The 14,262-nt window shown below is 39.4% G+C and overlaps 1 protein-coding gene and 1 pseudogene across 3 annotated transcripts in view; both read left to right on the top strand.

Annotated features, from left to right (window-relative positions):
• Mnd1 (meiotic nuclear divisions 1) overlaps positions 1–14,262 on the top strand; it is a 72,253-nt gene that overhangs the window by 23,469 nt on the left and 34,522 nt on the right. For all 3 annotated transcript variants that reach the window (XM_031374208.1, XM_031374209.1, XM_031374207.1), the window contains one exon: positions 12,765–12,839. In XM_031374208.1, coding sequence (XP_031230068.1) covers positions 12,765–12,839 — 75 coding nt within the window. The remainder of the gene's footprint in view (positions 1–12,764; positions 12,840–14,262) is intronic.
• On the top strand, positions 1,955–2,440 carry LOC116093048 (annotated as a pseudogene).

Below are 14,262 nucleotides of genomic sequence, written 5' to 3'. Positions count from 1 at the left end.
CTTGCGCCCAAGGTCTGCTCTGGACCCCAGCCCAGACAGACCAGAAGGAACCCAAGTCACTGGGCTAGCGGAGTTCCTGTCTGCCTGGTCCCACTGGTCCCAGTTACTCCTGTAATTTGTTTTAAGTTCACCAACTGTCAGCTCCCTATGTCATGTGCTAACCTCCATAGAGATTTGCCATGTGCTGGTAAATTCTCTGAGGATAAAGAATAGGTGATCTGTGCCTAGAGAATTTGCAGTTTCCTTGATAAGGCGTAGTTATCTAACTTATTTGGAAATAATTAACAAAAAACTATAAAAATGTACTTGTATAATTTTTAATATGGTAGCGGCAAGTGCTCAGCTCTGCTGTGCTTTCTGTTATACAATCCAGGACAAAGGCAAGGCTCTTAAAAGTTTTAAATAGCATTTATTTATTTATTTATTTACTCATTCATTTTGTATGTGTAGGGCATATGTATGTGCCATAGCAAACGTGTATGTTTGTTCATTCATTTGTGTGTATAAGGGTGTATATATGTGCCACAGCACACGTGTTTGTTCATTTATTTGTATGTATAGGGGTGTGTGTATGTGCCATAGCACATGTGTAAAAATCAGAAAACAACTCACAGGGGACATTTCTCTCCTTTCACCATATGGAAGGTGATCAGGCTTGATTGCAAGTGCCTTCACCAAACCGAGAAATCTCACACCCAAAGACAAGGCTTTTGACCAACTGTCAGCTCTCTGTGTCATGTGCTAACCTCCACAGAGATTAGATAAATCTGTAGAGTTAACAAAGAATTCTTAGAGACTGTTGTTTTGAGCTGAAAGGTAGGATAGGTTTAGATCAGTGTTTCTTAACCTTTCGTAATGCTGTGATTCTGTAATTACCTCTGGGGTAACCCCCAACCATAAGTTATTTTGTTGCTATTTCATAACTATAATTTTGCTACTGTTACAAATTATAATGTAAATATCTGAAATACAGAATGTCTGGCATGTAACACCCAGAATGTCTGACATGTAACATGTGGCCATGACCCACAGGTTGAGAACTGCTGGTTTAAATGGAGATGTGTGAGGAGGCTTTGAGGACTGTTGGCGAGGTCTGTTGGTGTCTGCTTAGGGAGGTTTAGTTAAGAGCTTGTGGGTACTGCATAGCCTATGGTTCTCAACCTGTGTGAGGCATCATTATTGGTATCAACTGTGTTTTACATATCAGAAAACTTGCCTAAGGAGACACTATTAGGAGATGGTAAAGGAAAATTTGCATCTATGTTTTTTCACTATGTGGCTCATGCTGTTAAGAGAAGACAAAGAATTACACTCAGTGCATAGTTGACATTTAGCTTAGAAAGAATGTGCAGAGACTTGTTTGTTATGTGGTCATGGAAGCATAAAGTTGGAAGTCACATTGAGGTCATACTATTATGGGATGTCTTAGTGGTTGATTTTGTTATGTACACCAAGCAGAGGAAACTCAAAATTTCCTGCCAGAATAAATTTATATTTTTTTCTAATGTGGTTAAAACAATTAGATTATAAGCATTAGAAGACAGTGTTGTTATTTTCTCTCCCTTTGCTTAATGTGGTTAAGATATTACTGATTTTGCAGAAAGTAATTCAAAGTATAGTAATTTTTTCTACAAAGCTTAAATAAATATCTAGGTTGGACTGAAGAAATGGTTTTTAAACTGGCCTCTCTAAGTAGCTGTGATGCCGTTGTAGTCTCATAAATTGAAATTCCAGAGACAGGAAAAGCTGGCCTTAGAGATGCTGCAAATAGCAAGGCACATTGCTATCTCATTTCTTTTGAAATTCATGTTTTGGTATTTGATACTAGAAGCAGCAATTTTAGCTCAAGTGACAGTAGAAATGACCAGATCACTCTTACAAGTCATTGTTGTAATGACTCTGTGTGTAGCCTAAAGAAACTCCCAAGTCTCTTTGCTGCCTGACCTCCGCCATCATGGGTCGCATGCACGCTCCCGGGAAGGGCCTGTCCCAGTCGGCACTGCCCTACTGAAGTTGACATCAGACGACGTGAAGGAACAGATTTACAAATTGGCCAAGAAAGGCCTGACTCCCTCCCAGATAGGTGTGATCCTGAGGGACTCACATGGTGTGGCGCAGGTCCGTTTTGTGACAGGGAATAAAATCTTGAGAATCCTTAAGTCCAAAGGCCTTGCCCCTGATCTCCCTGAGGATCTCTACCACTTGATTAAGAAAGCAGTTGCTGTCCGAAAGCACCTTGAGAGGAACAGAAAGGACAAGGATGCTAAATTCCGCCTGATTCTGATAGAGAGCAGAATTCACCGGTTGGCTCGATACTATAAGACTAAGCGGGTGCTCCCACCCAATTAGAAATATGAGTCATCTACAGCCTCTGCTCTAGTGGTATAAATGCTGTTGTGTACACAAGCAATAAAATTACTTTGAGTAAAAAAAAAAAAAAGAAGAAACTCCCAAGTGAAGTGACATTTCTCTGTATCCTAAAAGATGGAAAGAAATTGTTAGGGGGCTGGAGAAAGGTGGCTCAGCAGTTAGGAATTGATTCTGTTCTTACAAAAACCTGAGTTTTGTTTTAACACCCATACCTCATGGCTCACCTGTAACTCCAGCTCCAGGGGGATCAACACCTCTGGCCTCCAAGGGCACCTGGACTCAAGTGCAAATTGCTTCCCCCCAGTATAATTAGAAATAGAATAAAATAATTGCTAAAAGTCAAGAACTGCCTTGAAGTTAATTCTTAAAACAACCATCCTGACTTCACTCAGCCTTATAAAGGATGGCGGCTCTGACACATCACATGGAGGAGCCTCTCTCCTTGGGCAGCAACACCATCGGGCAGGTATCCCCCACTTAGTGTGAGAGAGTCTATGCCCCTGAGGAGTGTGGCAGGATTTTGCTCCCAAGCTGTGTGTACAGTGTGTACATGTGTCTTTCAGGGAGGTACTAGATAACTCCCCTGGAATTGGACATAAAGTATAGCCAGACTCAACACAGAACGTGGAACTGAGGTTGCTGAGGTCTGGGGTGGGAGGGAGGTCTTGTTGAACAGATGAACAGTTCTGGAGATTAGTTACAACAGCCTGAATGCACTTAGCAGTACTGAGTTGTACACATAGAAATTAAGTGTAGGAAATGTATGCATTTTATTGACGTTTTATAAATCAAGCAATATTTTAAATTTGCAACTAAAACATGTGACTTCTTAAAAATAAGAACTTAATTAACATGGCAGCAGCTGTATAGCAGTATTCAATGGATTTTTAGACAGGTAAGAATTAGGAAGTCGCTCCCCCAGAACTTTAGTAGTTCTTCATTCAGGATTTGGTTTGGAGGCTAGTCCAGGTCAGCCTTTCTAGGAGTTGGTGTATAGTAAGCATTTCATCCTGAAAAGGGAAAGAATACGAAGCTGGATTTTGTTGTGTTAGTTTTGGAGACAGTGAGAGATGTTCTCAATGTGGAGTCTTGGCCACCGCCGCCACCGCCAGTGTTTAGAAAGAAATAGGCATATAGAGACTTTTACAGCTAAAATTGAGTCTTCAAAGAGTAGGTCTACTTTGGCTAGAACTTTTTTTTTTTTTTAAATAAAGACAGGTACTACCTGTGTTGAAGTTCATTTGATGAATGCTTAGTGAATGTTTGCTGTGGCAAGCATTACGACTGACATGCAGGATATAAAAGTAAGACACTTGGCAGCACATCGCCATGACATGGCGTAGTCCACAGTGTTGTCACCACACAGTCATGTTACTTACTTCCACCAGACAAAATACCTGAAATAAATAGCTTGAGGGAGAAAGGGTTTACAGTAGTTCTTCCCATGGCGACAAGTGTAGTCTAGAAACAGGCAGCAGCAGCAGCGACCATCACAGAGACTGTATTCGCACTTACTCTGTTGCATGCAGAAGCCTTTGTGGAATTAAAACCACCACAGCAGGTAGTCTTTCAGGGAAGGGACTGTAGCTTGCTCATCTTTTGTTGGTAGCATGGACCGCAGTAACTGAGATACATAGAGATAGGTGAAGTGCTGAACAGACACATTAATCACTGCACCCTGCCTTCAGCTACATCAGAGCCTGGGTTCAGTCCCACGTGCTCTGCACTTGGTCTAGGAGCCTTGTCCCTGCCCTAGGTCTCCCTTTCCTTCTACCTGATGACATTCAGCAGTAACAATGACTTCCAGCAACCAGTCATGATGATTAGAACCCTGGTGTAATCTTGACTTTTTAAAAAACTTAGCTTTGGGAATGAATGTTACGTGGGAACAATTAAGTGTGTATTTTTAACTTCATTTCATTTTTCTAACATTTTGCCTGAATTATAGTTGACAGGATCCCGTGTAACACATGCAATGTGTTACTGAGAAGGAGGTTCTGTAATCAAACCAATTTGAATCCTGGGTTCACAAAAGTAACTAATTTGAATTCTCTGAGCCTTTAATATGCAAGTCTTCCTTATCCTGTTTCCTTGAGATATTCGTGTTCCATGAAACACACTTTAGTAAATTCTGTCCAAGTTTATGGCGTCACTTCAGCAAATTAAGACTGTATGCACTGCCACAGACTGCCCTCTCAGAGTTTGATTACATTCCGGGTTGACGCCTGAAATGATCTCAGCTTGCAGATTGCATTCCACTTTGTGCACCCTCTGCTGGTGTCAACAGATTCTTTGGGTCTCTTCCTGATTAAATCCACCTGTGTTGAGTCTCTGACCAAGCCCAGCTGATATTCCTTAGCCTTAAGAACCCTCTCCCAGGCCCTTAGGAGCAGCCAACTTGGTTAGTATATTTGTAGTGTCTATTTTACAGGTTATGCATCTACTTTTTCCTACCCCGTTAGCTTTTTTCAGATCTGTCTCTGATAGACATTAGCAAGCAAGAACTTTCCAAGTTACAGAGTTCACATTGCCCTGATATTTTAAAAATAGTCACATTGGCATTTTTCTAAAATAAATTTGTATATTACCCACTTAAAACTAAACACTATAAATATTCTTAAAGCATTTAACATTTTTACTTTTAATTCTTCATATATGTGTGTGGTTGTGTCAGGTCTCCTAGAGCTGGAGTTATAGGCAGCTTGAGTCTTAAGGCAGAGCAGTCCACCCTCTTAACGTCTGAGCTGTCTCCCTCTCCCGCTCTATTGTTGACATTATGTACGTGTAAACAAACGAGAGAAAAGTAATTCAAATTGGCTTACTTAATAGGGACTCATTATCTGAGGAAGAAGCTAAAGGTGGCCTTCTCAAGGGTGGCTAATTGCACTACCCTTTATCTAGACTGCCTTTAACAGTTCTCTTTCCCTGTTTGGTTGTAAGTACTTACTGGGACTCTCTCAATAGTGCCCAGAGAATAGACTGCCCATCCCCCACTTCTCGCTCCCTCTCCCTCGGTCTCTGTCTGTCTCTCTGTCTCTGTCTCTCTCTCTCCACCCCACCCTCTGTCTCTCCATCTCTTCCTCTTCCTCCCTTTCTCTCTTTTCATTCCCCACCCCCACACACACCATCTTTTGTACAAGAGGAAAATGTCAGCATGCCCCCTTGCCCAAGCAGGCTTCTGATTATGTCTCATTGGCTAAGTCTGAGTTGACAGGCTTACACTGAAGGATTGTTCTGGGGAGTATCCTGTTCTTTTGGACCACATTACCACTCCAGTCTGAACAGAAATTGGAGCTCTTTAAGAAAGAAGGGCTTCAGAGAAGCAACTAAGAGGTTCTGCCAAATAACATCCGTATGTATTTAGAGCCTTTTAAGCTCCATAAAGCATTTTAAGCTGGGCATCCTATCTGCTCAGAAGGCTGAGGTAGGAGGGTATTTAGAGGCCACCCTGGACAACACAGCAAGCCTCTGTCCTCCACTTCAAACAAAGACATGCTTTTAAGTTGAATATTATTACTATCTCTTGTCCCAGATAACTAAGAATTAAATACTATTTGCAGAGATAGGGTGACTGAAATATTGGAGATGGGAGAAGGAACATACATGTATGTTATTGATAAACAGTTTGAAATAGTTTAAAAATAGTCTGGTTACAGCTGTTGAAATGCATGAATTTGATACTACTTTTAAGTTATCAGAGATTTTTTTTTTCTTTTTTAAAAATGCTTACTATTTGCTTTGCTCTTGTAGTAGGTAGCTTCAGGCTAAGCTTCCAGACTTCCCTAGAAATTACTCTTCTTTGCTGTAGGAGCTTCATGGTGTGGTTGAAGAGAATGGCCCTGTACTGGTTATCAAATTCCATAGTACCTGCTCCAAACACTATTCTGTGTTTCCTAGGAGATACAGGCTTTCGAGAGTCATTCTACCAAATTATATTCCCCTGTAAGTCAACCAGTTTGGAAAAGACCCGTCCACAAGAGCCAGGCCGTAATGCCCTGCCACTAGGTGGTGGCAGAGTGTCAGAAGCATGCAAGCTTTACCACTATGGGCAGGAATAAAAGTATTCCCAGGACAAGAAGGGCTAGCATGATCAAGCTATGTATGCCATCCTTGAAGCTTGACCAAGATGGAAGTAGTGACCTTAGGCCATGAATAATTTGATCAGCAGTATCTGCAGCATCAAAGCCCAGCAGAGCAGCATTCCTTAAATTCATAATCTCACTATGCAAGGTTAGAACATCCAGAGAGGTGTTGCCATCCATTCATAAGGACCTGAGTTCAGATCTCCAGAACACATGAAAAACTGGGTGAGATAGCACAAATCTGTGATCCCAAAAACCCACCGCATGGCTAGGCAGAGGCATGCTGTCCCTGGAGGCTTGTGGACAGATGCAGAAGTAAACAAAGGGGCCCTGTCTCCAGGTAGGAAGTGAGGGCCAACTTTCATGCTTGCTATCTGACCTGCACAGGAGCATCATGGCAAGTGTGCACCTGGCATGGACATATGCATGTGCACATACACACATCATATGTGCGCAGGTGTTAACATTAAAGAAATAAAACAGTAATGCATGTGAGTTTTATAAGGTCAGCAACCTTTTAAATGATGGCAGTATCCATTCTGGGGGAACTTGCAAGGAATTACCCTATTCTTTACTGCTGGTAAACGTCAAAACTCCCAAAATATAAGTTCAACATTTATGTCACACCCAGTGGGAGAGACATTATCACAATAATAATAATAAAAAAGTGTTAGCAAGGAATGGAGAATTTGAAGTAAGGACTCAAACAGTACACCTGTGTTCATAACAGCATTCTTCACAGTGGGGGAGACGACAATGGCCATCAGTAAGTATAGAAAATGTGGTGTAACACAATTTCATTCAGCCTTAAAAAGGAATGGAATTGTGGTGTGTGCTGCAGCATAGATGATCCTTGAAACATGATAAGTAAAGTAAGCCAGGTACAGAGAGACGGATATTGTATGGTTCCATTTATGCCAGGTGTTTAGACTGGGCTAAAGCACAGGTGGGCACATGGTAGAAGGGTCAGGAACAGGAAGCTGTTGCTAGTGGATAGTTTGTTTGGAATGATGAAAATGTTCTGCAATGGAGACTAGCAGTGGTTGTACAGCAGCCTGAGTGGATATAATGTCATTGAATACAATATGTTAAAGGATTCATTTTATGTCTCTTTTCCACAATTAAAAAAAATTAAAAGAAGTTGGAGTGATGGCTTAGCAGCTAAGAGCATTGACTGCTCTTGCAAAGGACCCAGATTTGGTTCCCAGCACCCACCTGGTGGTTCACAGCTGCCTATAACTCCAGTTTCAAGGAATCCAATGCCTGCCTTTAGCCTCCATGGGTACCAGGCACATAACACAAGACACATACATGCAGGCACTCACACATACACATGGCCACTAGTGACCCCAGATGCTGGGAGGGTACAGAGTAAAGGAACTGTCCATTTGGGACAGAAATTGTCCAGTTTGGCAGTTTCTTATTAAGGTAAATGAAGTTTTACCCTATGACCCAACAGTTGTGTCCATTACTATTTACCAAAGTGAGTTGAAAACTTACATTTGTACAAAATCTATACAGATATTTATTGTAAGATTTATCTATAATTATTCACACTTGGGAGCAAGAAGAGTGTTTAGTAGCTTAATGGAGGAACAAACTGTAAGTTACCCAGATACTAGAATATTATTCACTGATGAAAAGAAATTAGTTATCATAAGCCGTAGGACAGTTTGGAGTTCAGTAGGATTTCAGTGCATATTGCTAAGTGAAAGAAGCCAGGCTATGGAAAAGAAGGGATGGCTAAATAGAGGACAGAGAATTTTGACCAGGGAATCTATTCTGTGAGACTGGTAAAACCCTCAGAGTACACAGCAGCAGTGTTGGATCCTAATGAACCCTGGACTTCAATGATAGTAATGCCTCGTGATAAATGTACCATTTGTGTAAGATTTTGATAGCGAGGAGGCTGGATACATGTAGGGTTAGGATGCGTGAGAACATCTTTAGCTTTTGTTCAGCTCACTGTGAACCTAAAACTGCTGTGAAAAACAAAGTTGTTTTTAAAATAACATAGAATGACTTGATGGTCCACGCCTTTAAACCCAGCAGGCAGAGACAGGTACACCTCTGAGTTTTGAGGCCAGCCTGGTCTAAATAGTATGTTCCCAGCTTGTCACTGTTATATAGTGAGAACCTGTGTAATATAAATAAATACAGAACATGTACATATGTATGTATATATATTTATATTTATACACATTTGACATTTATCTGAACGTAGTGGAATGTAAAGCCTTATGCAAAGGTCCGTCTGGTTTACATTTTGAAATGTTACCTATGTTGATCTGTGTCTGAATGTAAAGCCATAGGATGCACTTATTAAGAAGGTATGCAGTGGGACTATTGTATTTTTCTGTGTGTATTTTCATGTCTAGGGACAGGGCAGTCTCCAGTGTGCTCATAGAAGAGAATTGTGTTAGAGGCTCAAATCTAAAGATGAAACCTGTTTTTTCTATTTACTGTTCCAGTTGATGCTGTTCATTCTGGCATACTAGTCTGTAAAAATGATTGTCATTAGCCTTAGTGACATATGGGGACAGATTTAGTATAATATGTAGCTGACTCTGGTTTTACTTTATAAAAATATACCAGAATAATTTCATCTTTAAAGGAATCTTGTGGTGAATACCTTTTGAAAATATAAGATAATATCTTTTTAAGTTTTTTGTAAGTGTGGGCTTTCAGTTTCTAAATATAGAGAGATAAATGGAGATATTGTTAGTTCAAACAACAATGAATAGTAGTAATTTTCTTTTTCTTAGAAGCTAGATTATATTTTTCTATTATTAATATCTTATGTATTTCAGTTGGTTTTGCTACTCAGAGAAAACAAAATTTTATTTATATCAGTATTTCTCAAAATGTGAACCCATAGTCAGCAGGATCAGCATCATCTAATAAATATATAAGTGCAAATTCTTGGGACTATGACTCAGTAGCAGTGTTTGTCTAGTGCTCAGCAAGTTGTGGGCAGAGCCCTACCAGTGTTCTCATTGGAAGCTCAGGAGGTGGGTCAGCAGCCTGCTAAAGAACTACTGGCTCACTGACCTGCATTCAGTGACGAACGTCTTAGTTCACTCCCCTCAGAACCCTGGTTTGATTTCATTCCACAGGGCCTATTGGGAAGTATAGCCTTGTGACTTCTTACAGATAAGATCAAAGCAAGCAAAAACCTAAAACCAGAACATCCTAAGCCTGATGGCAAAGGCAGCCTGACAAGAGCGGCAGCTACCATGGGTTTGGGTCAGTGTATGCAAACGCACAAGGACCAGCAGCCTTCAGCAGAAGCATCTGGGATCCTGTCATTTAGATTGTGCCCTGTATTACCAAGGTACTTAACATGATGGCTGGGCAGTGGTGGCACACGCCTTTAATCCCAGCACTTGGGAGGCAGAGGCAGATAGATTTCTGAGTTCGCCTGGTCTACAGAGTGAGTTCCAGGACAGAACAGCCAGAGCTATACAGAGAAACCCTGTCTTGAAAAACAACAACAACAACAAAAACAAAAACAAACCACCACCACCAACAACAACAAAAAAAAGAAAGAAAGAAAGAAAGAAAGAAAGAAAGAAAGAAAGAAAGAAAGAAAGAAAGAAAGATTATTTATTTATTTATTTATTTTGAGACAAGGTTTCTCTGTATAGTCCTAGCAGTCCTGGAAGTCACTCTGTAGCCCAGGCTGGCCTCGAACTCAGAAATCCACTTGTCTCTGCCTCCCAAGTGCTGGAATTAAAGGTGTGCACCATCACCACCCAGCAGAAAAAAAGATATTTAACATGACAACTCATGAATGTAGTGCTTCATGTTTACTTAACTTCATGATTATAAATAGACATGTACCTGAGTGTTTCATTCAAAAAATATATAAAATGTATGTTAGCATGTTTGTTTTACATAATTATTAACTTTAAGGCTAATGTGTCTAATTTATTTTATAAATAACTTCCATGTTTTTAAATATATACATGCATTATTTTAATTGGAGGATTCCCCTGTTCTTGAATTGAAGTGGTGTATACACTTAAAGATCATTTTAGGTAGATCCTTCAGGATAGAATATTAACTTTTTAAACTAGGAGGTTTAAAAAAAAATTGGAATCTTCATTGAAGAACTGGATCTTGTTGCTAAGTTTAAAGCCTTGAAGCTTGTTTTGGCTCAGAAAGCTGCCGCATGTGTTTTGTTCTAACTTAAGATAGTTCTAGAAGAGGCACAACCGTTCATCTGCGATGTCTCTTCGGCCTGTAGACTTGTGCTCTTTCAGAGCTGGAGCCTGGAGAAGCAGTAAAGGAGGCTGGTGGTGCTTCCTGCTCGCACTTTGAACAGTTGAGGCGTCCTGACAGTAGAGCTACCCACTTCCTAAAGATGCTCTTTCTGAATTTAGCAAGACTGGTATTTAAATACCCATCTCCCTCTGTATGGCCAGATTTATATTGTGAGAAGTCTTTTCACAATATAAATAGTTTCTTTTCAGCTAATAAATTAAATGAATGCAGTCCTCAGTTACTCCCTAGATGTCTGTGACTGCAGAGTGACAGAGACATGGAAGATACTAAAGAGACTTCTCTCCAGAGTCTGAAATTTCTTAGCTTATAGTAAAAGATGTGGTAGACATTGGGTGTTGGGAATTTGCTGCAATTATTTATTTACTCACAGAATCAGTTGAGAGTCACAGTTTTAAGGGGTCAGGAGTACTCTGAATTTGTCAGTCTTTTCTAGGGATATGCTTGTGGACTTCCATACTCACTGTCTGGATTGACTTCCATATGGATTTATCTGCTTTTTAAGCTGTGTATGATGAATACATTAGGGGTTTTTTGTTGTTTGTTTGTTTTTCAAGACAGGGTTTCTGTGTGTAGCCCTGGCTGTCCTGGAACTCACTCTGTAGAACAGGCTGGCCACAAACTCAGAAATCTGCCTGCCTCTGCCTCCCAAGTGCTGGGATTAAAGGCATGTGCCACCACTGCCAGGCTATGAATACACTAGTTAATTAACCAATTAAACATGTCTAGAATTGGCAGCAGGTAACAGAGTCTTTGTCCTCTGAGAGATTAATATGTGGAGTGCAGTTCCTCTTAGATCCCTCATTGGGAACAAGTGAGCTGTAGACCTATTGAAGTGCACCGTACAAGTCTACATGAAACAACCTATGGTAGTGTGGAGTGACCTTAGTCAAAGTGAAATGAAATTTAAATAGAGATTTTTAAAGGAGATATTTTTTAATTTTCAAATCCAGTTTCTAACTAAAGTACTTTGAGGTAGAGATTATTTGTGGATAGAGATGGCAAAGAGCTAAAGATTATATAAAAGTGTTGAAGACATACTACCCAGGCTTGGGTGTGGTGCGGTGTGGCCTTTAGTCCCAACACCTAGAGAAATAGAAACAGAGTATTCTCTTTGAGTCCCAGGCTAGTGAGGGCTACATAGTGAGGCCTTGTCTCAGAAACAACAAATTTTTTAAAAAAAAAATTAAAGGTATTATTTTTTGGGATGAAATAAGAAAGCATTTAGGTTTTGTGCAGTCTAGTTTTTTGTTAGCTTGACACAGGCTAGTCATCTGATAGAAGGGAACCCCCAATTGAGAAAATGCCACCATAAGATCTGCAGCAATTTTCAACCTACCCTAATTTAAAATTTGGATTTCAAATTACCCTTTCACGGGGGTCACCTAAGACCATTGGAAAACACAGATATTTATATTAAAATTCAAAACAGTAGCAAAATTATAGTTATTAAGTATCAATGAAAGTAATTTTATGGTTAGGGGTCACTACAAGACGAGGAAGTGTACTAAAGAGTCGAAACATTAGGAAGGTTGAGAACCACTGCTGTAGAACATTTTCTTAATTGGTGGGGATTAATTACTAATTAATTGATAGGTGGAGAGGGCCCAGCCCATCGTGGATGATGCCATCCTCGGCTGTTAGTAATGGGCTTTATAAGAAAGCAGGCTGAGCATGCCGTGAGGAACCCTTTCATGGCCTCTGCATCAGTTCCTGCCCCTGATTCTGCTCTGCCTGAGTTCCTGTCCTGACTTCCTTCAGTGATGGACTTGGAGGAGGAAGCATAAGCCAAATAAAACCTTCCCACCACAAATTCCTTTTGGTCATGGCGTTTCATCATAGCAATAAGAACCCTAACTATGACACCTTTCTTTAATTCTAATGATTCATAATTCTTTTAAAATTGAAAAAACTTTTCAGTGTAGCCTTTAATATTTTTTCTAACACAGCTGAGCCAGTAGTCTGTTTCAGTCTGTCTTCTAAAGGCAGCTTCTCAGCAACTCATTCTATGTCTGAATCTCTCTCTAGCTGTCAGAGGGAAGCCAGAAGCATGCGGACTTACAGAAGAGCATTGAGAAAGCTAGAGTTGGCCGGCAAGAGACGGTACGTTTGTGTTCTATAAGTTATATAATAATATAAATGTGTGCATGTGTGTCTATTAGTACAGAATAGAAACATAAATCTTGGAGCCAGGCTGCCTGAGGTTGAAAATCTCCTAAGTTCTCTGTTCTTAATTTTCTCTCAGTTGCTACACGAGGAATAATAAAATAAGTTTTATTAGGTTATTGTGTGGATTAAGCTAATTAATATTTGCAAAGCTTTTGTTAAACTTTTATTGCATTATGATGAGAAGAGTTACATGACTTCAATTTATCTGAATTTGTTAACATTTAAAAATATATTTTAAGTAAATAGAATTAAATCACATTCTTGTTTCCCTTTTGTACCCCAACTCCTCCCAGAGACCCCCCCTTCAATACCTACAATATCTTTTTTGTCATATTCCTTAAAATTTATAAAATATTATAACAATAAAAATAAGTATTATAAAAGTTGTTTGATATAAAACATCAATTTAACAGTCTTATATAGACGCTTGTCTATAGCAATAGTGTAAATACATTTTTCTCTATAAATTTTAAATAACTCCAAACATATTAACTGTATATTTCAAAATAATACACCACTACTACTATTTTCTTAAATGAACATAAATATATAAAGACTTTTTGTTTGTTTATTTTGTATTTAGTAGAGTTTAAAATCTTGGCTCTTATTGTGGTACAAGCCCAAAATAAGAACAATTTTTAGACATTGGGTTTCATTGTAATAAGGCTGTGCTTCACTGACCCTCACATCACCAAAGAATTTTACCTCCATCGTAGCTAAGCTGAGTGTTGACAGTTCTGCTGCACCAAGAAATAAAATGTAGGCACGATTTTTGGATACAGACTTCCTGCTATGGTCAAAACTATTTGACTTGAGTGAGTGACTTTATTCTCAGCCCACAGAGAACAGGTTACATTCATTTAAGAAGTGGTGTATGTATTAAGATGGTCTATCCATAAAGTCATTCACCAACTATTTCAATAAACAATGGTTCTGCTTGAAGGGTGGCACAGACATTAGCTGAAGTTAAGAATTTGGTTCATTAGCTGTGATAATTTGGAAAAACATTCATCTCAGAGAAAGATTAACTTATAAAGTCCTCTTCTTCAAACTTGATACAAGAGTTACAAACGTCAAGCAAAACATTCAGTCTCACTCTTTGTTGTTCTCTTACAAGCCACCTCCCTAGTTAATTGTCTACATTTCTTTTGGGTATATAAATATTTTTGAAATATATAAGCTGTTCTGAAAACCATAGTATAGTTTAAAAACATGAAATAAACAATACTACTAATAGAGAGGCTGAGATAAGAGAAACAAGATTTCAAGACCCTTATGTTATACTCAGCCAGACACTGTCATGAACAAACAAGCTGACAGTGTATATAGATTGTACAATATTGGACCTATTTCTCCA

Source organism: Mastomys coucha, unplaced genomic scaffold (assembly GCF_008632895.1).
Source record: "Mastomys coucha isolate ucsf_1 unplaced genomic scaffold, UCSF_Mcou_1 pScaffold16, whole genome shotgun sequence".
NCBI lineage: Eukaryota > Metazoa > Chordata > Mammalia > Rodentia > Muridae > Mastomys > Mastomys coucha.
The sequence above is the reverse complement of the archived record's forward strand: the minus strand, read 5'-3'. Positions and strand labels throughout refer to the sequence as shown.